Source organism: Idiotropiscis lumnitzeri, chromosome 2, assembly GCF_059441095.1.
Source record: "Idiotropiscis lumnitzeri isolate Australia: NSW breed Sydney's pygmy pipehorse chromosome 2, RoL_Ilum_1.0, whole genome shotgun sequence".
NCBI lineage: Eukaryota > Metazoa > Chordata > Actinopteri > Syngnathiformes > Syngnathidae > Idiotropiscis > Idiotropiscis lumnitzeri.
In genome coordinates, this window is record NC_142392.1 from 6,169,900 (window position 1) to 6,197,854 (window position 27,955).

General features: G+C 43.8%; 1 protein-coding gene across 2 annotated transcripts in view; it reads left to right on the forward strand.

Annotated features, from left to right (window-relative positions):
• Positions 1 to 27,955, forward strand: part of tbc1d22a (TBC1 domain family, member 22a) — a 52,068-nt gene that overhangs the window by 17,366 nt on the left and 6,747 nt on the right. Inside the window, exons 7-12 of one of the 2 annotated variants that reach the window (XM_088288994.1) lie at positions 1,620 to 1,748; positions 3,325 to 3,387; positions 3,739 to 3,804; positions 6,359 to 6,473; positions 16,197 to 16,303; positions 22,872 to 22,947. In XM_088288994.1, coding sequence (XP_088145120.1) covers positions 1,620 to 1,748; positions 3,325 to 3,387; positions 3,739 to 3,804; positions 6,359 to 6,473; positions 16,197 to 16,303; positions 22,872 to 22,947 — 556 coding nt within the window. The remainder of the gene's footprint in view (positions 1 to 1,619; positions 1,749 to 3,324; positions 3,388 to 3,738; positions 3,805 to 6,358; positions 6,474 to 16,196; positions 16,304 to 22,871; positions 22,948 to 27,955) is intronic. The other variant, XM_088288995.1, reaches the window with a different exon arrangement.

The following is a 27,955-nucleotide window of genomic DNA, read 5'->3' on the forward strand; positions in this document are numbered from 1 at the left end:
GCAGTTCGACTTCGAACGTAACTCCCGTCATGTGTTTGGGCGCGTGTGGGCGCTCGCTCCTATCGAGCCATAAAGCAGCCGCTAAGCTGTCCATTAACCTTTAACACACACGCACGCCTCACCCACAATTCTCGCGTATTTATCTGGGAGCCGCCGGGTTAGCAACTGGCCTGCTTGTGTGATGCGTGCGTGGTCTTTTATTCGGTGGGGTGGAAGGACACAAAAAAAAACGCAGCGGGTGTTTACTTATAGATTCGAAATGTAGCTGCAGTCCGGTCGATAGCACATATGAGGTCGGCGTTTTTAGCTTCGCCGGTTATAACTCATTCACTACCATTGACGGCTCAAGACGTCAAAAATCAATTTTAATTTTTTTGTTTTACTTGGCTGGGAGTGAATGAGTTAACAATAGAAAAAGAAATAAATACCGAAGCTAAAGCGGTCTTGTTCCACTAGTTGTATCAACAATTCAATGCCGACTTAGCCCGGCGGAAAGGGCGCTTAATGACATAAATACGCCGGGCGGAGACGTCCTTCCATTCGTCAAAGTGCTTAAGAGAGTAATAGATAATATTAACGGTCAATTTGGAGGCCATAATTGTGGAAACTGCTATTAAACTGCGAGATGGTCTTCATATTTCGCCCGTCTAATGCGTCTGATTTAGTTGTCGCCACTCCGACGTAGCTCGTCCTTTATTCATGCGGACACGGGATTATGCTTGCTCTCCCAAACATTTCAATTCAATAATTTAAGCGGTCCCGGGGGGCGCACCGTCGTGAGTTTGCGCTCTCTTTATTGCGACGACTCAGAGGGCCCCCGAAAGTCGCATCACTTTGTAGTTTATCACATCTCCAGTTTTGTTTGCACTCTTCTGCACAGTAAGCAATACCTGCGAGAGGAGACGGGCTCTTCTTTATTGACAGTTGAAAGCAGGTCGGGGTTTTAAATGAAAGACATAAAAGATACTGACACACAATATATGAAAGAGAGAACACACACCAAAAAAAAAAAAACGTCTGGCTGGTTTCAGGAACTAAAAAGACTGAATTAATGAGTCCCAAGTGGATGCTGCTTGTACTTGTGCGTTTTGGTTCGCATAGTCTGAAAAAAGATTATTATTTGGACACTTTAATAAATTAAATAAATATTTGGCGTTGTTTCTGACCGACGTGAGCGACTTCAATAAGTGGATCGCGCGACAAAGAAAACATGTGCTTTGAATGCTCTCGCTCCAAGGTCCTGCCGGAATAATATTTCAAAATTTTGATTTATTTCAATTTCAATTTTTTATTTATTTATTTATTTTTTTTAAGTTTTATGCACACTGAACAGTTTTAAGAAATAATCCAATTACCATTTGTGATTGTGATTTGCATCTCAACTATTCTATTTATTTTATTTTATTTATTTTATTTATTTTATTATGTATTTATTTTTTATTTATTTTTTAGCAAGGCATTGAAAGTAATTCACGGCCTGTCAACGTGTAATGCTCATTTTTAGCCAAGAAAGTGTGCAACTCTTAATGAAATGCACATGCCAAAAAGGTGCGAAAATAGTTTCCCATCTGCTGTAATAAGATTTTTTAAATTTTTTTTTTTTCCTTTTCTTTTCTCAGGGTTACCTGCCCGCCAATGCTGAGAGGCGAGAGAATGTCCTTCAGCGGAAGCGACAGGAGTATTTCGGCTTCATCCAGCAGTACTACGACTCCCGCAATGACGAACACCATCAGGACACGTACAGACAGGTGTGTATATTTATAGGAATCCCCAACACACACACAAATGATTGACCTTCACGTTCACATTGTCTCAATGCTACACTTGTTTTGACTCCTTGAAGGCCTCGATGAGATAAACAAAAGGAATTCCAATTACAAGGACAACACCTTATGTGTTGTGTGCGTGTGTGTGTGCTTGCGCATGTCGGTGGGTGTGTGTGTGTGTGTGTGTGTGTGGCAGGATCAGCGAAAGTAGTTATTTGCGCCAAAGTGCTTCTCCCCCCTTTTTGGCCTCATTCTAACTGAGGCTATGTGATCCTACTCGGCCACTTGTTTGAGGACAAACAAGCGCTTCTCTTTGGCTCGGAAAACAACTCCTTTTCTCTTTGTTTATCGGCCAGTTGATTTCGGACGGATAACAAACGTCGTGGTGGGCCGTCGATAGCGAATCCTCGTCTTATTTCATCCAATTTGGCATGAATCTCGTTGCCAGCTTGTTTTGATGATGACTTGGATTGTGTCTGGAAGGTTTTTTTCTTTGCCAGTGTTGAGCACTGATTTGTGTTTTTCTGCGAATGAGCAAGCGCAACTTTCTGGCCTTCAATTTTGTCGACACATGGCACTCGGTTTATTTGATTTTTTCATTGACAAAATTTACAGTTGTCCCGCTTTTGTTTGGCGGTGTATTTGTTTTCACGTGCGTTGGAATGTCTCTAATTGTTTTTCTGTCACTATATTTTATTTTAATTTTTTTTTTTTAATTTTTTTAATTTTTGTTTAATTTATTTATTTTTTTTGGGACTTGTCCAATTTTAGCCTACACTGTTTTTGTAGCTTGTAGCTTTTTGTTGCACTTCTTTATCGCGGAAGTTACACGCAGACTTTTATTACCATTTATATTATCCATCACTGGAAGCTGCCATTAATTTTCCTTCTTCGGCTCACCCCCATGGATCTTAAATTTTTGGAGACGGTACCTTTATCGTGCTTGCTTATCATTTATCGTCTCATCTCCTCTGGTCCGTGTTTAGTGTGGTATACACCATGTTGCCATGGAGCAACCATTTTAGTTTGAAGACAACTGCGATGCTCATTAGAGGACACAATTTGGTTGTCTCATTTCTTCCCAGACCTGTTTAATGAGTTTATTTTTTTTATTCATCTTTTTGAACCGAAATCTGATTTTCATTGGTTAACAATTACATTTATTATTTTGTGTGTGCGTGTGTGTGTGTACTAGTATATTAAATTCACTTTTTTTTTTTTTTTTGTAGTGTCAAGAGTTTGAAGCTACACCCCTGCTCAGGTTTTGAAATGCACAAGAGGCAATTAATTTTTTTGCCTTATTTTTTATTTTCCAGGAGCGATATATCGGTTGTGCCATATTATTTGATGAGGCATTTAGGATGACAAACCCACGCAATAAACAAAATCCTGCTGCAAGGTGCACGGCGGGAATCGCATTGGTTGAAGCAACCGAGCGTTTTCGTCAACGCCGTCTCCTCTGTTCGGAATTACTTGTCGGAATAAGCGAGACGGATAAAGAGGGGTGCGAATGCGTGCGCGCATGTATTTGTGTCTAAAATGTTCTCTTCCATGTCAGATCCAAATAGACATTCCCAGGATGAGTCCTGAGTCTTTGGTGCTACAGCCAAAGGTGACAGAGGTAAGGTGGACAGGACAGCGAGTACGCCCCCCCCCCCTCCTCTTCCCTCCGACACGGTTGTCTTTGACAAGCCATGCCATCCTTCCAAAAAAAAAAAAAATGAATAAAAATCTGGACTGTCCCAGTGGGCTTGGCTCCAACCGCTGACCTGCATCCGTTTTTTTTTTTTTTTTCGATTCTGTCCGCCTGCCATGTCGCTCACCCGCTGGGGCGCACTCTGAAATTAGTGTGCCTTCATTGGAAGATGCCGAGCCACACTAACTGTCGCCACATCCGTCGTCTGATCCGTGCTAACCTGCCCGTTGCTTCAGTTTGTCTTTTTTTTTTCTCTCCCTTTTTCTCTCTCTGCAGATTCACATTGACATACCGAGAACTAATCCTCTTATTCCTCTTTTTCAACAAGCTTCTGTCCAAGAGGTGAGATCAGCCCCTTCCCTACCCTCAACCCCCTTTGCACGAACATCTTCTTCATTTCAGCCCGAATGAAACATTTTAATAAGTTGCTGTCGTCGTGACGCTAAAAATCAAATGTTTGAACGATTTGGAACAATTTTTTTTCCCCCTCCATTCCTAAATAGTAAAACCAATGAGAGCGACATACTGAGTGGAAAAAGTGTCCAATAAACTTCTTTGCAAGGCTGCAACAAGCTTATCAGAGCTCTTAAATGAAACAATAACCATTCATCGTAAAATAAACCAATGGCGTCACACTTCGAAGCCAACGTTTCCCCAAATTAAGGACGAGTTAGCCTCATCGGGAATAAAAACGAGGCTTATGGCTAATGAGGTTTCCTGGAACACACGCACACACATTTTGTAACACGTGTCACGCTCATTCAGGCACATGCACGTGTGTATCGCACCACTTTGGTTAGCAGGCGAGGTGCCATATTAGCATTTCTAAGTACACGCACACACGTCGAAGTCGAAGCGCATTAGCAGTCGCTGTCGCGCGGCACGTACCTTTTGCCCTTCTCGTGTAAAGTTCGACTCAAGGCTGCAAAACAAAACTACCAAGCGTCTGTCTGATGATATATATCATAGAAGCCCCCTCCTCCCTTTTATGCAACCCCTCATGTCCTCAACCCCTCCTATGCTAGTGCTCTCCCTTTTTGCGTGCAAAATGAAAGCCACGAGCACTGATTTGCAATATTCCAGCCCCCCCCACCCCTCGTGCGCTCCCCTCGTATATTTCACGATGCAAGCGACTCCAAAGGGCCCTTTTTATGTGGTTATGCTTGCTGCAGTGCCACCTGAAAATCACCTCTGCTTCATTTCATTCAGTTGTTTGTTTCTGCGGCACACAATCCCCCCCGCCCCCCGCCCCCGCCCTCTTCCCCGCCGCCTCCCCTCGTGGGGCTCGGTGAAATTTAGGCAGTCAACAGTCTGTTCCATTTCAGGCGGAGCGGGATATCGAAGCGCTTCTGCAGGGATTTCATAAGTGATACCTAAGTGTTTGCGTTGGGTTTGTTTTCAAACCGTCTCGACGAGTTCGCCGTATGCCGAGAGTCAGTTATGGGATTCGTGTGTCGGCGCGGTGAGAATGCAGACGAGATTAGGATTTATTAGTATTCATTAGGGCTGGCCGGAATAATCAGTCAGCAATTGAGAGGGGGGGGGGGGAATGGAGGGCGCTACTTGGCGTTGCGTGCGCCACATTCAAGCGTTTACGCAGCTAAATGCCACGTTGAAGCTAAAATAGGAGCGCAGAACATGCAGTTTGGCTCGCTGCAAATCAACGGTTGCAAATGTTTAATATATGTAAATGTAAAAAAAAAAAAATGTAAAATTTACCCTGCTGTTAGAAAATTCTGTGGAAAAAAAATCGACAGTGCTTTATCAAAATCCACTTTTCAAATTTAATGAAACATTATGTAAGCAATGAACTAATCTCGACTAAATAAATGAAATTTGCGCTTGTAAATAATGAAGCAAATATTTATTTTTTTAATATTTGAATTTTTCCTCTGGCCTTGGAGTTGCTTTCATAAAACATGGAGTGAGAAAACTCGGCTCTAAACAAAAGTTAACATTAGCCTCCCGTCTGAAGGTGCTTGTTACGCGTCTTTTCCATACAAAGGTTGGCTTATTTGCCCGTAATGCATCTTTGCGTGGGCAGCGGCTGCTGCTGCTTTTTTTTTTTTTTTTTCTTCACTTGAAGCTCTTGTGTGTGTAGGAGCCAATGTGAAATATGCATGCCAGCTTTTGAGGCGGCATGAAAGGAAAAAGTGCCATTACCTCCTCCCTCCCCCCCGATTTGATGGATGGGCCTTTGATAAAGGTGTGGAGGCAGGTAAAGGGGGTAGACCAGACGAGCCCTGCTTTGCCTTAACACTGATTGGACTTATTTAAATCGAGCAACCCCCCCCCCCCTCCCAAAAAAAAAAAAAAACAAAGCATGTCACCATGTCTGTGTTTTTCCCTAACACGTTGCGCTATGAGGTTATTTAGAAAGTGACAGCGACATGACATACTCTCCTATACAGGGGGGAGAAAAAAAAAATTGATGGGTATGATGCGGGGAAAGGTGCTCGCAAATGTCCGTGTACCGCGGTGGAAATCCATTTGTGCGCCAGGAAAACAAAGCCGGCATCCAGCCTCGTCTAATTCACCTGAACTGACAGCAAATGCCGGACCACTCAAAACAGACAACGTGAGGCAAGATAAATAAAAATAAACACGAACGGCCCTGGCTGAGCAACAACTAAATTAGTGTTGTTAGTTGCTAGGTTATTTTAAAAAATTTTCTTCGCTGCTAGGTAGCGTTGGTAGATTGCTCCGATTAAATCCCGACTGTTTTCTCCCACTGCAAAGCAATGTTCTTTGGATTTAATTCCATTTTTTTTTTTTGCAAGCTTAGCACGCCTCATCTTACTCTTATTGCTCACAAGTGTCCCCCTTGCCTGCCTCACAAATTTACACTGACTGATGTTCTTTTTTTTTTTTTTTAACCGCTGTATCTCTTGTTTAGATATTTGAACGGATCCTTTTCATTTGGGCCATCCGCCACCCGGCCAGCGGCTACGTGCAAGGCATCAACGACCTGGTCACGCCTTTTTTTGTCGTCTACGTCTTTGAGTACATCGGTGAGTAGCTCCCTTTCTGCTTCATTCTCGCTTTTTCTCATCTTTTTTTTTTTATTTTATTTTTTTTTATAACCACCCTTTGCTGCAAGTGCCCCCCTCCGTTTGCAGTTCATAGAAGCACCTTTCACCTTTCCTAGCTGGAAGGACTCAAGGTTCATTTGCTGCTCTATCACTGCAGGTCACAGGGAATGAACAGCGGAGCTCTCAAGGTTGTCTTTCTTTGAACAGCTTCAGGGCCACCTTAGAATGCTTTTCTATTAAAAAAAAAAAAAATAAAAAATCCTGATTTCCTAAAATGGTCTTTTTTAAAGCAGAGTATATTTCATAATTATATATTTAATAAAAAAATATATAATTTAATATAAAAAAATAAATAAATTGGTTCAGCAACCTTGGTCACGCTTTTGATAGGAATGTTGAATTTTGATTAATTTTTACAGCGTTAATCAGTCCGAATTTTTTCTTTTTTTTTTCTTTTCTTTTTCAGTCCATTCAAAATAGACGTCCCAAATTGGAATCCTCTATGGGGAGCCTCGCATGCCTCTGTCACAGACACATTAGGGCCCCCACGTTAAGTGCTGGCTTGCACGCAAGAGGTTGGAGATTTTGGAGTGTCTATTTTAATCCCCACTTTTCCCACCATTTTGACTTTGCTCTTATTTTAGCGCTGAGCGCTGCGCTATCGAGCACAACAGCTGCAGTACAACTTTGAACAGACGGGAGGGAAATTGAGAACTCGATGCAAGTCGCGACAATGTGAAATAAAACATTATCATCCCAAATGCAAAATGTCATCGCATCATCGAGCAAAAAAAAAAAAATAATAATAAAATGCTTGTTCTCGGTCTGCTAGAAAGTATCGCCGCATCGTTAATGGCGAATATTTGTGCAAGTCGGTGATGTAGACTTCTTGCTCCACACTTTCATCATGACGTCCTTTCTTCTTTGCCTTTTCCCTTCAACTCTTTCAATCTCCACCTTCAACCGTTTGTTCTGCCAGCCTCTGTGGGCGTGAACCAAGACCGGGGCTTCAAAGCATCACGCTGCGTCTCCGTTCCCCGCGTGTGAGCGTTGTCGACGTGCGCTGATGAGCCGCCAACAACACGCGCAACTAACAAACGTCGTGGCGGCGCGTGTGCGTTGTTGATGTTGTCAAGGGATGTGTGAGGCAAACGAGCCAAAGCTTGACATTAGGTGGGCCTCATTTTGTTTCGTGTAAGTGAACGGGTATGAAGTGTGAGATTCACTTCATTTTTTTTTCCCCTTCCAAAAATTTCGGACCGGTCTGTTCTTTTCCGTTTCAGTTAAGTATATTTTTCATACTGAAGGGTTTTCCGTTCACAAGATGATTTTGAGACGGTGAAACCCAAAAGCAAAAACAAGCACTATCTAATGTTTAAGCCAAGGGTGGGCAAACTTTTTGATTGGCGGGCCACAATTGGTTCTAAAATTTGACAGAGGGGCCGGACCAGGAGCAGATGGACGGAGTGTTTTGGTAACCTCACCTTATCGGAGAAAAAAAAATACATTTAGTTTTAAATCAAAGTGAACAAAAGCGTTACAACAAAATGTGTCTTTGATTGTATTTAAAAAAAAAAAAACATTAACAAGGTTCATTCATTTAATTTTTTTCAAGTTCGGCGGGCCGGATTAAACCGTTTAACGAGCCGCATGTGGCCCCCGGGCCGTAGTTTGCCCACACCTGGTTTAAGCAGTCTAAAAGGCACATCAGTCACACGTTCCAATAATTTTACTCTCTTCAAAAGTCGATTGCATCAAACGATAAATACCATCAAAGAAAAGTTTTTTTTTTTTTTTTTTAACCGGAAACCCGGCAGTGTGCTGATATTTTGCATTTCGATCGCTAAATGTGTTGGATACTCAAACTGTCCGTCCTGAGATTAGATTACAGATAAATTCCGAGATGACGTGGCTCTATTCGCATCAGCGGCGATCACATCCGTTCATGATCTAATTAACATCCTACTTCATGATTAGTCATATTTTGCCCTTCAGTAAAAAAATAAGACCATATGCACCTGGAGTGTCGACGCAATTTAGCCGCTTTCGCTCTTATCAAAGAGGAAATTGATTTAGTGTCTCGTTTCCAATTTCTGAGACATTTCGTTAGCTTTTGTCTTATTATCTCGCTTTATCGTCGACCATAATAGTTGTACAGGACAGGACAGGGAGCGAGGCCGGATCGGTATTCTTATCTGGATTCCGGTGTTGACGTGCGGATCTGCACCGAGGCGAGATCACGGCAAAGGGAGCAACTCGGAATGGCAGAGGAGGAAATAGAGGGAAGGAGGTGACGTCTCTGGCAATGACAGCGGGATAAACAAGAGTGCAGGAAAACAAGATCTTTGAGAAAATGACTGTGAAAGTGCCCACATGCTGTCACATGGCGGGCGCCGCGTCGTTGCTATCAGCCGGCAGATGCGTGGCCTGTCGCCGTTCTGCACTTTGAAGCAACACTTGTCACAGCTGGCAGGAAGCGCTTAGCGTCACCGTTTGTTTCCCTGGCGCCGTGATCAATATTCTTTTGGGAAGTTGCGACTGAGGCGAAGAAGTCTGATAATCTTTGGATATTTGTCAGACGTTGGCCATAGAGGAGAAAGCCTCACTCGTAACCGTTTCGAACTAGAAAGCCTCGACAGATTCCACCGTCACACTGAAAAACCCTTTAATCTCTGCTAAATTAAGTGGAATGGGTACAGGCCTTTAAAAAAAAAAACAAAAAAAAAAACTAATTGTTCTGCATGACAACTGGTGTGTGCCGCAGGGCAGAATTATGCAGGATGTTTTTTTTTTTGTTTTTTTTTTTTTTATTTATTTTTGCAGGAGTGGGCACATGTGGCCCGTTGAACGTTTTAATCCGGCCCGCCGAACTTGAAAAAAAATGAAATAAACCTTGTTCATATTTTATTTTCTAAATACCGTGGTTTTTCAAAGACATATATTTTGTTGCAATGCTTTTGTTCATTTTTTAATTTCAGATTACATTTTTTTTTTTTTTCTCCGATGAGGTGAGGTTACCAAAACACTCCATCCATCTGCTCCTGGTCCGGCCACTCTGTCAAATTTTAGAACCCATTGTGGCCCGCCAATCGAATATCAATCATTAATGGTTGTTGAATGCATGACACGGATCACCCTTTTGCCCTCTTTTGATATCACAGACCTTGAATAAATTGCAGTCATCTTCCAAAGTCCAAATATGTGCACCGCCACTTCGCCGGCCGGCAGTGCGCTGTCGCAGCATCTACATCAACCGTAATGACACACAAGACAGGAGTGAATTGCTTCAAGGTAATAATACTTTGCATGACCTTGGGAGGTAGCTGCTCCGTTAAAAAGACACAATGACTGTCACTTAATCTTCAAAGTTTGATTTTCGGACCCAACTAAAACGCTCCCGCCCTGCACAATTCCAGTCTTCCGCAATCCAATGCACAGAACGACACGGTCGCTTATCGCTCTATTTAACCCTCCAACGTGACTTTGAGTACCAGCTGGCAAGCTGCTGGGTCAGCGCTTTCAAGGCTGGTTGTGGTTTGGCGGCCATGTTAAGCGGACTGTCTACAAATATAATTAGCAGTCACTCTGCCACGCTGGCGGAGATGCACAAAAAGGAGATCACAGGAATCCTCGCTTTTTTAACCAGTAAGACTCGGCATACGTAAATTTCCTTTCATCGGCTTCCACTTGGATCATCCCGCTCGGCTGCTCCATTTACGGCCGTTTTATATTGTCGTTGCATTTTGTGCGCTTGTTGTTTCTGCACGTTACTTCATCACCTCAGAGCGTTTGCTGTTGTTGTGCTGCTCCATTGACTCGTGGGTTAATAAAATAAAATAATTAAAAAAATAATAAAAAAATAATGAAAAAAAAAAATAAAAAAAACAAAAAAAAAAAACGCTTGACCCAAGATCGTAAATCCACGTAACGTGTCTTGAATGTGAGGACAGAATACTCTGCGTTGCTCCCTTTGCCCCCCAAATTTCAAATCTTTACACCTCACTGAATTGGAACTTATTTTGATGAAAGCGCTAAAACCGAGCCGTCGCCTTGGATGATTGTACATTAATTTCATAGCCACCAGATTTTTATAATAGCCTTCTCCAAAGAAGCTAGATTGAATATGAATGAGCTCATTTTGGGAAGAAAAAAAAAATCCTTGCCAACGTCCTTCCCTTGACGATACGTTGCTTGATTCCTGCTGGACGCTTCTTTTCGCGTTGTCTTCTCAAGGCTGCAAGTGGCTCCACGTTTCCGTTTCTGCTTGTTCCTCATCTACTTTTACTCCCTCTAATTCCTCCATCTTTAATGATTCCGTGCGATTATTGACTCTGTGCGAGCATTGTCTTCTCCTCTCGCACAACCCGAGCTTTGCTTTGCTGCAATGTTCTTCAGGCTTTAGAATGCAATCACTCGCTTTCGAGAGTTAAGTAAGAGGACCGGGACGGGCCCAAATTGAATCTGCCGCGCAGTTTTTGACCCTCAAGTCTCTGTCTTTGCACATCACTCGCCGCCGCACCGTCCGTCTTTTTGTACCATTTATTTGCGTTGTTGATGGCTGTTTTGTCTCGTTCAATTTGCACCTCCTTTTCGAGAATACGTTGATAGCTCTTTGCTTCTGTTAAAAAGCTCAGAAATTCCACGTCGAAATAGTTCTGTCAAAGAGTGATTCATCTGCTGTGAATAATCAGAAGGCGGTATTGAATATTTTTAGATTAAGTTAATTACTTGACTATAAAAAGCCTTAAATTGAAACTCGCCGTGAAGCTTCGGATCTCTTTGCGTCGCTCTCGTTCCCCCCTCTTGTCACTGCCACTTGATTGGGACGGAAAAATGTGTAATTTTTTATTATTTTTATTATTTTTTTTAAATCTTTGGATTCTTGACCTGATGCAATTGGATGCAACCGCCACAATCATCGCAGTTGGCTCGCTTGCGTCATGAATTGTCATTTAAAAAGGGCGTGCAGGCGTTTCATGGAGGATGATTTGCATAAATGTGTCTGCATAAATGCTGGTGACGGTGCAAAAAAATAAAAAATACACAACAGCAGCAGGCCATCAGACACATTAAGTCCAACTGTGCTGAGGCATTCCACCGCCCTTCAAGCTTTCTCTTTTCGTATCCTCAAACGTGTCTGCCGCTCTGCATAATGTCCGTGTACCGCTGTTCCCCTAATGTGTTTTATTCCCAACTAAACCCGCAGATTACACACGGTAATGACTTAATGGACTTTGCGAGCAGCATCTCAAGAAACTCTTGTCAGCTCCCAAATGTGTCCGGTGTATTATGGCGGCCGATTTACTCTGCTTAAGCTGCAAATGAACATCAAAAAGAGATTAACCTACTGTATTTTTGTCAGAGCTAGAAAACAGACGCTAAAATAACTTTTTAATAAATAATACATTTTATATATATATATATATATATATATATATATATACATTAAATTATTTTATTTATTTATTTTTTTGCCGCTGTAAACTTAAAAGCAAATTTAACATTTATGGTTAGCTGAACAGAAAATACGCGATATGAAAAATTCCCAACACTAACTATCATCACGCCTCCCTTTTGTGTTGCGCAATGAAGAACTGTGCGATAATGCACCAGCCGCTCAGGATTTCGACGACATGCGGAATCAATTGCACTTGTATATGTTGTGCCGCCGGCCAATATGACAGCGTATTTGAGGGAGCGCGGCAAGAGTTGGAGATATTTGCGCCGCTCAATTAACATGATGTGGTAGCCTTAGTCGACATTAAACACTCTGAGCGTCTCCTCCCGAGAAACAATCTCACCCCCAGGGTAAGTGGGTCATTATGTGCCTGCGCATAGACAGATATGATATTAATATCTGTATTCCATTTCATGTCAAGGACTTACATTATCTTGCCAAGAGCTCGAGCGCCTGTCGTTTGGTGCATGGACATGAAGTATTAACGCGCAAAAAAAATTGGGGAGATGGGGTGATTTTTGTATTTATTTATTATTTTTTTCCCCCCTCGTGACACAAGAGTTTCTTTATTATCAGTAAGGATTGCGGCTTGGAAGATGATGTTAGATAAACTTGTCACATCCAACAAGTACCAAAAGATCACATGCTGACCTTCGGGTACATCAGTGCTTCTTAATTATTTTCTGTTACCCCCCCTCGTAGCAAGAAGGAAACAATTGCCGCCCCCCGCCCTCCCCACCCACTATCCGCCGCAATTATATTTTCACATTTTTGCTGCAAAACAAACCTGCACCGTAGAGTTAATAATTGCTGCCCACAATTAGCAAGGGGAGCGCCACTGCCACCTACTGGAGTGGATGTGCAATTACACTTTATTTAAAAAAAAAAGCATGTCAGCATCGCACCCCGCCCCCCCAGGGGGGCCCGCCCCACTATTTGAGAAGCACTCCGCTAACACCCGCCCGCCCTTGGTTACGGTTGCTAAGGCCACTTTTGGGGGGGAAGCTTGATTTCAAATTGAAGCGTGCAAGAAAGTTTGGTTAACGCGGCATGAGAAAATGATCCAAAACAAATCAAGATGCAAGAACGAAGAGACATAACGTGTCGTGATTAAATAATTCTTGAGCCAATTTCGCAAAGTGATTGGGAATCACTGCCCGAGGCACGCGATTACCTTCTCAAAGCAATTTGCTGCGCTGTGATTGGCGAGTTTGTATTTCTGATGTCTGGCTTAGCCAAAAGGTCAATTGACAGGTTTTTTTTTTTTTTTTTTTTCGGGGGGGAAACGAGATGCTTCCCTGTGCATAAAATTAATCGGCTTATTTCTCTCGAGAAGTAGAGATTATCCTCTCAAGTTGAGGAAGACTTTACAAACCTCATCTTGCTACCTTGCGCCCCCCCCCCCGCCAACCTCTGTTTCTTCTTCTCTGCCTAATCTCATGGCAACCTCCCGCTGTGATTGCGTTCATCACGTGTATGAGTCAATGTGTTGGCGACACCCCGTCTTGCCAAGTTGACTCGCCTCCTAATGATGCAACAGCTTGAACGCCACCTCTGGAGGAAAAAAATAAATAAATGCTCGTCTCTCATTAACGTCGGTGCTACGGCACTAATTGTGCGGCGGCGGCTGCGGAGGGCTTGCATGTTTCACGAGCACCCTACGTGTGTCTGTCTCATCTGCGAGTGTTAGGCCTCCAGGTTTTGCACTTTGAAGCTGCCAGGGAGATTGTAACATGTTTAGAATCTTTGCCTTAATAGAAAGTCACTCAATTAATTGGATTAATCCTGAGCCGCCGCTGTAAATTAGAAGTAATGACTGCTCCACTTGCTTTAATCTTATGGATGGCGAAATTCTGTTTAAACGACGGCGGTGCTCTCTCGGCATGGCATCGCTGGTGATTAATTAGAACCGGCGGAACATTGTCAAAGAGGATGTATTTTTTTTATTTTTTTTGTTTTTAAACATGGCATGCACTTTCTGGTGACATCCGGCTAAATGAGATCTTTTATCATCTCACTTCACATTACCTTGTGGCCTCGTCGAGGGCAGATGGCGACGCTGGTTGCGAAGCGTGCGTGCCCGGCGCCGGCGCTCCGTCTCCCGAGGTGAGACCCGGCTCCACGTGCCAAGCTGTGCCAAGTGCTCACAGCTGGCCGCAACCAAGCAGTTGCTCTCGCTGGACATGTCGCCACCCCACCCGCCCCCCCGCGCCAGGACAAACGGGAAACGAGCCCTGGGGCTTGGCAGGAAACGGGCCGGTCGAGAGAGGAGGGGAACGGCTTGGAGAGATGCGATAATGTCAAAAGAGTTGGGTGGGATATTAATTCGAACGATGGAAAGCCTTTTTTAAGTGAATGTCTTTGCCGTGTGAGCCGCGCAAGAAAAAAACAACCAAACGTCTTCTTTGAAAGTAATGCTTTGCAGGCAACCGCCTGATTTTGAAAGGGATGCCTCACCAGGAAAAAAAAACTAAAAGGCTCTGTGAGACTCTCGCTCACCTGCGTGTCCTTAAATACCGCAGCTTCCTATTTGTAAAGCATCCCTACAGAGACTGAGATCACATTCCAGACATCGAGAGTTGTCAGCTGTTCCTTTGTGTAAAGCTCCAAAGTCACCCTCGAAGAGAATTGCATTGCATTGTGATGTGGAATTGAAAGTAGTCGAGGTCTTGTGGTCTCGGGACCAAGGAAAAACTGTTTCCTCTTCTTTTCATGCCAAAGGTGTCGCTGGTGACAAGTTGGCTATTTTGTGTTCAATCCTCAAACACTGGAGCAACAAAGCTTCCTTTGAGCCTCATCAAGCATCGGGGTGCTTGTGAAGTGGCGGGCGGTGAATTTAACTCAAGACATCAGGTTCAATGTTTTGATTTTATTTTTTTTCTCGTTCATCCACTCAGTTTGGTGTTCCACCAGCAGCCACAGGGGGCACTGTTGCATCACGCCCCCAATTCCAGAGCAAGCGCTGGACTGGTGGCGGACATCCCTTCTAATCTGCTTCCGTCAAGGTTCACATTTTGGAGTTGAGCCGCAGCAGGAAGACATAAGCCACAGCCACGTGTCAGGACTCGAGGATATTCCTATTTTGTCACCTTTATCAATACATCAAATGGAGTAGTATGCTGCTTTGAACTGAAGTGGCGAGACAAAAAAAAAAAAAGAATCTTTTCACATGCACGCACTTTACATCCAGTGGAATTGTTCGTTGCCGTGTTGCTGTGGCCTGCTTCCAGCTCCCTGTCTGTCATTCTGTCAGACTGAGCATACCCATTACAAACCAAACTACATTCCACCCAGGTTGCCAAGGATACCAAGCAGAGCTGCCAGCGGACCCCCCCGCCCCTCGACATATGCGTTGCACAATTCTCCCGTTCGAACAAAGAAATGCACAATATCTCTCCGAAAGATGCCAACAACTGCCTAAACATCTTCCCGTCTCCGTTCCCGTCTGGCCTCTGTGCTGCGTTCTGGTCCACTCTCGATCATGCTTAATCAGTCTTGTCTCATCTGCCCTCCACTGGCTGTCAGTGGCTTGTCAGAATTCTGTCAAAGCCCCACGCTGTCCGTCACACTCGGCTGCCGTTAATGACATGCGATGCCACCCACTCTTGTAGTCGCCCACTCGAAGAGGACCGACTAGGGACTCACTGTGCTTGGAATATTTCCTTCCGTGTGGAACCTCGACTACCATCTTTAATCATACATTTTAAAAGGAAAAAACATTTATTGATTTGTAAAGATAGACTCTAATCCAGGGGTGGGCAAACTTTTTCTAAAATTTCGGACCAGGAGCAGATGGATGGAGTGTTTTTGGTCACCTCACCTCATCTGGGAAAAAAATCAATTTAATTTGAAATGAAAGTGAACAAAAGCATTCCAACAAAATATGTCTTTGATTGTATTTGGAAAATAAAACAATAACAAGGTTTAATCATTTAATTTGTTTCAAGTTTGGTGGGCCGGATTAAAGCGTTTAACGGGCCGCATGTGACCCCCGGGCCGTAGTTTGCCTACGCTTGCTCTAATCGTCTTTGCTGACGCACTTTGTCTGCATCAGAGGTCCCCTTATCACAATCTCTCTTTCTTTTTAGGCACCATTGCTGTCTTTTATTTTATTTATTTTTTATAATTTTTTTTTTATAATTTTTTTTGTGCTAACGACGGCGCCCCCGTGCTGACCAAGTAAACCTGAACTGCCTCGCTCTATCCTCCTCATTTGTAACCCTGTTCACTCTTCCCCCCTCCAGAGGAAGAAGTGGAAAACTTTGACGTGTCCAGTCTCCGGGAAGAGGCTCTGAGGAACATTGAGGCTGACAGCTTCTGGTGTATGAGCAAACTGCTGGACGGCATCCAGGTAAGCGGACTGTCATTGTGTGTTCAAAAGATAAGTGGGGGGAACTGTCTTTGCGCACTTTCATACTTTCACACCAATTTGCTGTACATGCTGAATCTCCAAGTGTCTCCACCTACATGCTGCCCGAGGGGGGAAAATCTTCCAGTGTGGGCTATTGATACTGTTGGAGTAGGCGGGAGCTGCCGGGCTTTTCTTTCTCATTGGTACTCTTTGTCAAATCCCTGCAAGATGTTTGATTTAGCGGCTGTAATTTGTACAGTTTCACATCTTGGATCCCTAAATCAATGATTCCCAACCTTTGTGCCGCAGGCATTTAACCGATAATTAATGATTCGGTACAAACAATTCAATGCTTGTCCAGCAGGTGGCAGCAGGTGCATTTCATTCAATTGTTTACACGTGAGGTCGCCGTAGATTTAGAGCAGAATGGGTTGGTTTGACCCAAAGTTGGATGAATGATTTTGAGCGAGCACATTGGAGAGGATGAAGCTGCTCGCCATTTTGAAGTTCAGGTAATATTCTTTGAAAATGTTTGCGGCTCAATGGAAAACATAACTGATTTTGATCAGGATTAAAATCCCAGTCAGGACGAATTGTTTAGCCACGCTTGGATTAAATGGCTGAGTTGCATCCGGTGTACAAACGCTGTCAAACATATCAGTCGGGTGACCCGGAACGAAGAAAGTTGTTTCAACTTGTTGGTCGATTTAACTCATCGGTATAAATCCAAGTTACCTTGTGTTGTGCCAAAATCTTGTTGGCTCTGTCCCAGTTGGTCCCGACGTTGGGTTAGCCTTTTCGAACAATTTGGTTTGGGATGCTATCGTTTTTGTTGGCGTCTGAGATTTTTGAAATATGTTCCTTGTAGCAATAAAGTTTGGGGGAAAAAAAAAAGAAAAAAAAAAAAGACACCCTTCCAAATTCCAAAGTGCGATACATTTCTGTAATCTTTTATCAAAGGCGATTGTGCGCGTGCGAGCGCTAATTCATTACAGTCAATTTGTCGGCGATTCATTTTGGAAATTAATAGTCACTGTGCCTGTGTTGTTCCTGAGGGGGCAAAGCGGAGAGCAAGCTGTAGTGGAGAGCCAAGAAAGTTGGAGAGAAGAATGGCGTGTGTGTGTGTGTGTGTGTGCGGACGCTGTCGTCTCCATGCTTGTGTTTATTTGCGACCTTGGCTCCAAACTAATTACGAACAATGCATCGGGGAAGCTGTGTTAGGGCACCCCGCCCCTCCCCACGCCCCCTTTCTCTGCATCCTCCACCTTCCCTAATGCTTTTTAAACAATCCGGTGGAGGCTGAGTGCTTCAGCAGCGTAATTAGTTGCCGATCCTTTCTCTGACCTCGTCTCCAAGCCGCTCACATTCTCTATTAAACTCCGCTGTGTCCTGAAGGTGGGCGTCTCAGGGGGTAGAGCGGAAGGGGGAGTCTTGTCTGTGTAATTACATTTATTCATTGGCTGAAAAGCATGGGCACAAACTTGTCGCGCTGTTTTGTTTGAGGCTAATTGCATCGCTATGCTAATCAAAAATATGCCTTCAAAAATGCTGAATGTTTGAGGGGATTTTGCGTCAATCTCATCCATAAAACTGCACTTTTTAGCATACATTTATTGTGAAAAATCATATTACTGCAAACGCCGGTATTGGTAAGAGAAATTGACGGAGCCATGCTGCGAATAGCAAAAATCTGCCATTAATTGGCACCCCACCTGAATTTGTTTTAGAATTTCCGGTAGTAACAGTTTGAGCCAGGCGTGGGCAAACTACGGCCCGGGGGCCACATGCGGCCCGTTAAAAGTTTTAATCCGGCCCGCTGAACTTGAAAAAAATATTTAGTTGTAACGCTTTTGTTCACTTTGATTTAGAATGTTATTATTATTTTTTTTTTTTACCCCCCCCCCCCCCCGATGAGGTGAGGTTACCAAAACACTGCATCCCTCTGCTCCTGATCCGGCCCCTCTGCTAAATTTTGGAACCCATTGGGGCCCGCCATTCAAAAAGTGTGCCCACCCCGTTAATATACCACAAACTTCAATCCCGCAATTTTATATAATTTCCAAAATAAATGGCTTCCGTATTATTTAATTTTGAGAAAAAAAAAAATAGCTCTGAATCTGCGAGGCTTCGTCAGAAAATAATGTCTCCTATTTCTTTTACAGCCTTTAAAGAGAAGTAGCATTTAGTTTCCATTTAATTCCTCCCTAACTCGGAACCGGCCCGTTTGATTGTTCTATCTCCGCCAAAGTGGAAGTCATTTTGTTGTTAAAACGGCCTGGAGCACGTCGACGGCGAGTGTCAGATTGAGTGGCAGACGTGCGCATCCCGCGCTCGTCTGTCCCGGCCGACACGGAAGGCATAGTTAAACAGACAAACACTGCCGCGAGAGCGTGATCCCGGGCCTCGCAACAAGATAAGCACGCAAGTCCCGCGCAGCCCATTTCCACATCAAACTGGCAGCTGACAGTAGCGACGTTGAGTTCCCGCAAACATGTTTGAACTACCTAATCCTCCCCCACTCCACGTTCAAATAGTCTGGTCTTTCCGCTAAAGTCGTCTAATCCAATAAGATGACTTCACCACTCGCCAGATAGACCCTTGATGAATCAACGAATTACCGTTAATTAAAGGATAAAATATTTGCAAAATGTGAATAGATCTTCTGCCGATTAGTCTTTGTGCCCATTTGATCGAGCTCTTTCAAATTGACCCCCGGTCTTCGTTTAGTATTTCGAGGAGCTAATTACTCTTCGACTGTGCTAAATTGGACAGAACTTGCGGACAACTTGGCTAATTCATTTCATTACAATGGTTCCACATCTCCAATCAATTAAAAACGCCGCCGTGGCGTCGGTCCGTCGATATGCCGTTGATGGAAATATTTCAGGGTAATTTTGCAAATTATAGTCCGTCATTAGCATGGGCGGCGATGTTGCAGCGTGAAATTCCTCGATGGCAGCTGGGAGTGCATTTCTCGGGGAGGGGAAACCAAGTCAGAAAGTTCAAAAAGTCCATTATACCGTTAGCACGCCCCAGAGGGTGCTTAGTTTTTCAACCCCGGGCTGGCGAGCACCTGTGTTTTATGCTAATTCCACACATATGCTTTTTAAATGTATAATTCAGCCCTAAACTGAACAACGTTGGAATTGTGTTTTTTTCAGGGGACGATCACAGACCTTAATTCTGCATAAAAAAAAAAACAAAATAATGAAATGAAATGCCAGTACCATGAAAGGCTCGACAGTTCCCTTTCCCGCTGCCGCATGTCTGAGAATGCATCCAAGCCCTCATTTGGAGCGCCGGCAAAACCATGTGTGCCCCCCTCATTGTCAAGGCAACCATCTGTTTCCGTGGTACCAACAAGAGACGGGGGGGTTCTCTGTTGAGTAGGAGCAGGGATCCGCCGTCTTGACGTCGAGCAGAAGGTAGCGAGAGCAAAGCGCAGTTCAGGAAATGCCGATGACGTGTTCAGCTGTCAGTCAAACTTCCACCTACATGTCCTCCCGATTTAGTTTTAATTATTAGCGCGTTCATTGCCAGCCTGGGTCAAAAAAAAATAAACTCTTTGGCTTCTAGTGAATAATTTAGGAATGGACTTGATCCTCAAATTACCCGACAAGGAAAATATATTAGAGGCAGAACAGTGGACAGAGTCGTTTGTCTTACAATTCGGAAATTTGGGTTTTTCAGAGTAGTTTGCCTGCGTGGGCTGTTTTTTACATTTGGTTCATTAAAGGCTCGAAATTGTGCATCGATGTGTAAGCGAGTGTGCGTTCACGTGACTGTTTCGACGCTCATGTAATATTGTGACAATATCGCCCACGCTTCCTGGTCACATTTAGGAAAGAAATTTTAAATCTCTCTGGAAAAACTCAGACATTTGCAGATAGCCTAGAACAGGCTTGGGCAAACTTTTTGATTGGTGATCCACAATGGGTTCTAAAATTTGACAAGAGGGGCCGGGCCAGGAGCAGATGAATGGAGTGTTTTGGTTACCTCACCTCATCGGAGAGAAAAAAAATATATATTTAATTTAAAATTAAAGTGAACAAAAGCATGGCAACAATATAAAAACCACAATATATAGAAATGAAAACTTAACAAGGTTTATTTATGTCATTTTTTTCGGGCCGGATTAAAACGTTGAACGGGCCGCATGTAGCCCCCGGGCTGTCGTTTGCCCACACCTGCCCTGGAAGGATTCCAAAGTAAAAACGATGGTATTCTTTGGCTTACTAATTGGTAAACATAAGGGGAGCTTGCTTGGCAATGTGAGACAGTAATTGGTACACACATGAAAAAAAAAAATATATAAAATACGAACGCAGAAAGTGACATTTATCAAAAACAATAATCTTCCTGACACGCGACAATGAAAGCGCCAAAGAAATGCATTGGTTCCTCTAAAAGTAGCGTGCGGCAAGTAAACCATTCCTGGCGAGCCCATTCCAGATATGAGCCAGCCAATCCAGAAATCCAAAATGTGTACCCCCCCCCCCGCCCCCCCCCCAATTGCTCACTGAAATCCTTCAATCTCTCTTGTATATCGTCTCCACTCTCGTCTTTATCTCAACCTGTTTTATATAATCTGCTTTTTTTTTTTCTTCGTCACACATGCGTCAAACGACCAGCCGATAACTGCGCTGTCCTTCGCTTTTCAACACAACGGCGGCGACATCTATTATCGTAAAGCCTTTATCTTTACCTGTCATCTGTCTCTTTCCCCGCTCACCAACACAAATGCGCCCGCCGCATTGTTGTGCCGCCGCTGTCCAACTCGCTGATAGACATCGGGCGCCACAATGGAAGGCAATCTGAGTCCAGTTTGATGCCATTGTTGTCTCTAATAGAATGGACTTTGGAGGTGAAGAGGAGCTATTGATTCGGCTGAGAGCGAGTGGAGAGGCTTTTGACACCTGGCGGAACTTTGTGCTCGTACGCCGGGTCCTTTTTGATTGGTGGGTGAGCACTTCCGGTTACATTGATAGGGAAATATGGGAGGGAGGGGGGGGGGGGCGTTAGAATAAAATAAAAATGACACAGTGTACCGAAAACCAAAATGAATTACTAGGCAACAGGAAAACAAAAAGCAGGTGAGAGAAAGAGAAAGGGTAGTTGATTAAAGCCAGCAGCCTCAATAATGCAAATGTAATTACTCTCAACGCTTGCTCTGCACCTCACCAAATTAACACCGGCGTCGAAGAGGAGGGGACTTGGAAAATGGAGCGGAATTACAAAAGGCAAATGTGATTCAGATAAATAGATGGAGGAGGCTTCATCAATTAGTTGGTTGAGTTAAAAGGCTCTTGGGAATTCATGGTCTTATTTCTTAAAAAGCGCTCATCCAAATCATTTCGGGTCACTAGAACCAAAGAAGCACTTGTTGCGTTGGAGCAGTCGCTCGCCGCAGAATGGTTCTTTGACGCGTGAAAAACAATTGCAGGTGCTCTACGGCGGACTCCTGTTGAACTCCACAAACTTTTATTTTAATACTCTGTTTGTTAACGTGTAATAGGCACTCAATGGTAGTTTATTATTATTATAATTTTTTTCAACTCCACGCGATTAATTTGGAGCCCAATGACTTGTTGAGTGGATGATAAGCAGGGACGACCGATTGCAATAAAGATTGAAAAGGAAAAAAAAAAAAAGGGGGCTAAATGCTTCGACCAAGTCTGCTCAGGGGGATGCGTGCGCATGCCTTCGTTCTGCTGATCCTGAAGGACAACTAACGCTGTTCACCCCTCCCTCCCTGCTTCCTCCTTCCTTCTCATTTTCTCTTTCCATCACTCTCTGCTTGTTGGATGCTTTGCCACATCAGCTGTTCTCCGGCCATACTGAAATGACCCCTCAAGGAAACTTAATCCTCCTTGTGTGTGCGCGTGTGTGTGTGACGTCGCCCACAGAACGCTGACCGCAATCCTGACGAAGCACAGTTGACCGCTCTTGTAATGATTGTGTCGTCATTGCAGCCCGAAGTGTCCCGCAGGTTTATCAGCGTTTTTGACATACCGTTGTTATAACTGTGTAATAGACTGCTTTCATGTAATGTTCCATTTTTGGCCACCCGCGAGACAATCTGCTCTCCGCTTTGTCTTCAAGGCCACACACTGATTTTAATAGACTGCTCGAGCGGCGTGCGTGATGCGCAAAGCGAGTCCTGGCAAGGACCGCTAGCCTATAATGGCTGCTGCTCTTTTCCCGTGACAAATGAACCGTCAGAGAAGGAGGGGCGGGGGGTGGGGGCAATTTCTGGGAATTTCTCACCATTTTGTGTCGGGGCTCTTCAATTGGCTGCAACCTACCATGGGAACAATTTTTGCAATGTTTCCAGGAAATTACTGGGAAACATGACAAGTATTTCTATAATGGCATTCTCTTTGATTGAACTGGCCCCGAATCTCCTCGTACACAATTTCTTCCCCGTGCCAATGAGGTTACGTGTTCACCTGCATCTGTTGCACAACGCCCTCTCGTACATCTAAACGGTCTTGCGTTGAGAGTTGTTCGGTTCTAAAGACCCGAGCTGGACACGTGACCACATCTGACCTCGGCTCTTTGTTCCCAGGACAACTACACGTTCGCTCAGCCGGGCATCCAGAGGAAAGTCAAGGCCTTGGAGGAGCTGGTCAGCCGGATTGACGGTTAGTCTCTTACTTCTAGTATCGCACTACTCTGCTTTAGATGTCCTTAATCACAGAGCTAAGGACCCTTTATGCTGTCGAAAAACGCGTTCGTCAAGTAGGTCTCATTGGAGTGTGCCTTTGGATAATCTCCTCGGCACTCCCAAGTGCGTGTGCGCGTGCCCGCGTGTGTGTGTGTGTGTCCAGGTCATGATTTTGCGATGCAAGTGTGTTTGTGTGCAGCGGTGTTAATGAAAACAAATTGTTTGCACGTGGACCGTGAATGTGGGTTTAAAAAGAAATGAAGAGAAAATCAGAACAATGTCCTTGCCACACTTGGAAGCTTCAGCAAAAGCCTTGAAAAATGTGACTCGGCATGGAAGGCCCGTAAGTGCCCTGTCATCACAGCCGGGGCGCGGACATTTTCTACCTCGCTGCTTTGACTTTACCACTCCTAATGAGATCACTGATAGCCTTGATCTCCTGTTACACGATCACTTTTCGCTTCGCTGTCGACGGGGCGTCTTGCTTTTTTTGGGGCGGCTCAGTGGCTTGTCATCGTTTCCAAATTGATTTAGCGGCACCTATCGGATAAAAGTGTGGGTTGTGACACCGCGACTGTCAATCCTACCGGACTGTAATGTCGACCTTGGAGATTGGGTTGGGTGTGCAAAATACGGCCCGGGGGCCACATGCGGCCAGTTAAACGATTTAATCCGGCCCGCTTAATTTGATAAAATAAAATGAATAAACCTTGTTAATGTTTTTTTTTTTAAATACTGTTGTTTTTCAAGACATAAAAATTGTTGTTATGCTTTTGTTCACTCTCATTTCAAATTAAATGTATTTTTTTTCTTCCGATGAGGTGAGGTGACCAAAACACTCCATCCATCTGCCCTTGGTCCGGCCCCTCTGTCAAATTTCCGAACCCATTGTGCCCCGCCAATCAAAAAGTACTGTACTAGAATGTGATTTACTGGTAACCTTGAAAAAAAAAAATAGAAATGTAATTATTTTTCCAAATGCTTCAGCCTTATTAAGGAGGCAACAGACGTTAAACTGAATTAATGGTCAGCAAGGGCAACATATTGCAGATTTCTTTGTCACTCCTCCCTCCCTCTGTTTTAATAACTGTAATGAAACCAAAATGCAAATGAAAGGCCCGCCATCCTGTACGTGCATGCAGTTAAAGACCTTATTAAAAAAAATAAATAAAGTACAAACAATTTGTCACTTTTACAGATTAAATGGGGATTAACGTTGTTGTTGAAACCACAGGAGGCATCATTGGCTTTTAAAAGAATGACAGTTTAGCGCCGTTCTTGCGCAGACATAAAAAAAAACAAAAATAAAAACAAACCTCGTTAATTCCGTCAGCATATAGAGCACACATTTTGTTTTGTTTCAGCAGGAGGACTGTTTATTTGCTCGCGTTGATTGCTCTTGATTAAAAACGACTGGATTGGGTTTTTTTTTTAGTTCACATTCCGCCCCTCATAATTATTCCACTTGTAACGACTCGCGCAAACTCCCGTTTGCCTTGTTCGACGCCACCACAAGGCACCCTACCTCCTCCAAAGACAAGCCACTTTGCCGGCATGCGTAAAAATGCCTCTCTGATCTCTTTATCTCTCCCTTATCTTCCGTCTGTGTATTTGTCGCGAGCAAGTGCATTAGCACGAGTTCATTAACATGCAAATTGCCCAAAGGTGAATTTAGTTATGCAAATGCCAGACACGCTGACAGCGTGTGCTGTGTGCGTCTGCATTGTGTTAAATGGCTGCGAGTTGCGATGCCGTACTATTATGGAAGGTAAAAGAGCAGCGGCGAAAGATCTATACCGCTTCAAGTCGATGCGCATTAGTCAGCATAGCGTTGCCATGTTAAAAGTTGACTGTGTTCACTTTTAAAAGTGCAAAGACTCGCAACCAGCTCCTGCAGTCCCTCTGTGGTCAGCCACTTTGGTTTTGCGGTCCACGGATATTTAAATCGTTCAATGGAATTGACGGCCATAGACGCCAAAAATCCATTTGAATTGCGCTAAGGCAGAAATAACATCATTATGGTGTTATTTTGTTCCTCGCCACGATAACTGCTTCCATTAATTTAATTCGTCTTTCAATGCCAGTGATTAAAAAAAAAAAATATAAAAAAATAATCTGTTGACTGTCAGCTAATTTTTATCATTCCGGCTGATCTTTCAAGGCTCACGGAATATTGTTTTATGACGATAAACACGGAAACTACCAAATAAATGATAATACTCGAGAGAGATGTATTTTATTTTACTTAAGTCTTTTGCTTCTATAAAATGCCAAAAATTAAAATGTGCTTTTTATTTAAAAATAATCACCATTGTAAAAATTTTACATTTGGCAACCTTGACAATTTATTTCAGGTTATTTAGTAGTGGTCGTAGTACTATTTAGTCGTGTGCGCGTGCATCATGTGTGCACAAATATATATTTCAATTACGTCAGTGCTTCTACTTTTAAATTGAAATAATGCCGGTCGTCTTTTCCCTTTCAATCCGCCATGTTCATGAGGAGAAACATTGATTGTTCCAAAAGAGCTGCCAATAGAATTTGTTTTTTTCTTTTTTACTTTTCCAGTTTAATGATCAAATACTCTTCCCCGCCCATTCCCATTTAAAGACCCAAAAAAAAAACTCAGATGAAGACAATTCCCGTCATCGGCACTGCGTAGAAACCAAGATAAAATAGAAGTCAGTGGAAAAAAAAGAAGGAAGCAAATAAAGGTCAGATGAAAGGAAGGAAGGAGCGTTGTAGTTGCGACGATGACGTGCACCAAGGAGAGTCAAGCCCGAACGTCCTCGTCAGCACAATGGCGGGAAATTCTCACTCGTCACTGTACGACCTCTGACCGTCCCGTGTTTGCCCGCGCCTCGCCAGCCACGAGCCGGCGGCGCGGGCTCCGTCCTCGACTCGAGCCCCGCGGTAGGAAAGAAGACAAGACTCATCAGTCAATCAGCGTCCATGAGCGATGTCATCCTCCACCTTGCTCGGCCCGCAGTTACCAGCCGAGCGCCGTGCCAGCTGGACCGCAGCCCAGTGTTAAAAAGCCACACGTTTTAGTGTGTGCGTGCGCGCGCGTGAGCTAATTTTAGCCGCTGTGATAATTCCTGGTGACAAACGACAATCTAACTACCTGCACTTCCTCCTCGCGTTTGCTCAAGTCGCTAAAACTCGACCGAGCCAGTTCATTAGCGCCATTTAACTTTGTCCCAAAAAGCCGCTCCCGTCTGTGTGGCACCGTTCGTCGTTAATGGGGCGGCCATGTTGTGCGCTCTCGCAGCAGCGGGTCGTCATAAAAACCAAACGGTGACGAGCGCAGCGGCGGTAGCGAGAGTTTCTGCAACCTGCTTACGTGACCCGTGTCATTCACATAATTGCTGTTTGTTGTTAAAATGCGTAAAAATGTTTGTTCTATAATGCTTCAAATTGGATTGAATGCGTTGCTGTGTGCGCTTGATGCCGTAGTTCCTCCCTAACTGCCTTTTCTCACAACAGCAGCTCTGTAATTACTGCTCTATTACGAGGCACATGCGTGTGCGCATGCGCGCGCGTGTTTGGGCGGGAGGTTTGAGCGTCACCGGTTTGCCGCTGCATAAAGAGCAATGTTGATAATCTTTTGTCACATAAAGCGACTTTTATCAGCAACACGGAAAAGAAACAAGTGTCAATGTCATCTATTCGCCGGTCGTAGAGGAATACTTGATGGAGTGAAAAAAAATGCCTTTGTACGTTTTTGCTGTGCAATTCCATGAATGCTAGCCCAGCGAGCCTGTGAACGAGTTGAATATTTTTGGGCACTTTTGCCAACTATAAACGGCCCCTGTCACATATAATAAAAATGTTCAAATAATTGAAACGGCGGCAAGTACTTGAAACCTAACCAAAGTAACCTAACTAGCATGCAATAAAAAAACTGACACGTTACATCGTTCCGGTGTGAGTCCAAAGTTTTCTTACAATAAATAGTGTAATATTCGTGACCCTTCATCATAGCATCAGACAGTGCAGCACAATTGGTCACCGTGAGACAGGCGGCGCCGAGTCAGCAAGAACACAAAGCTGCTTTTTGCCCTCGGGCCCGCCTGTTATGTGTGCGTTTGTGGTACTTTTTGTTTTTTTTAATGACACCTGTGGTGTCCGTTGGAAGTGGGGTCATTGCGGCCACTAAGCGTTTATTTCCCTTCACATAAATCCACACTCTGGTCAATAATGTCAAGATGTACAGATGATTAAAGGTGACGATTAGGTTCCAATGAAGGGAAGGATTTACAAACTCAGCGGTTTGCTTTTTAGGTGGTGAGGCCAAAGTCGTGTACATGTTAAAAATTTTGCTTTGGAGGCCGTAGAACGCCACCACCAAATGGTTCGGACCGTTCCCATGACAAATGTATGATAAATGTACACGAACAGATTTTTTTTCAGGGCGCGTTTTCAAAAGTGGTCGCTGTTATTCCAGTTATTACGGTAAACGCGTCACTGATTTGAGCCAATCAAATCCACGGTCGGCCGATCTTCGGCCAATCGCGCAGCAGACAGGAAGAGAGTGCTCCTGAAAGCGTGGCTTGCTCAAAAGTTTGCTCGGTCGATGCGTGCTGCTTTAAAAATGAACGGACAGAGAAATTTAAGTTCGTTCTGGCTTCAGCTGCTTTAAAACCTGTGCTCAACGAAGCAAGGCACCGCTCTTTTGCGCAAAGTTATCCGCTGACCTCCGAGGTGAGCACGCAAAAACTTCGAACTTCGAGTGCAGTATAAAACATTTTTACATTTTCGTTTACAGCCCAGCGGCGTGTAAATGAATGTTCACTGAAAGTATCATGGATTTTGAGGAAATATAAAAAAAAATTCAGTCATAGGGCAGTTGCACAAACATTATTTTAAGCAAAACACAAAGACCAGGTGTGTGAAATAATCAAACAAATCCCAATGACTCATTCACAAACTAATTTTTCACATTAAGAGAATTAAAAAAAAAAAATAAAAGAAAAGGTGATGTT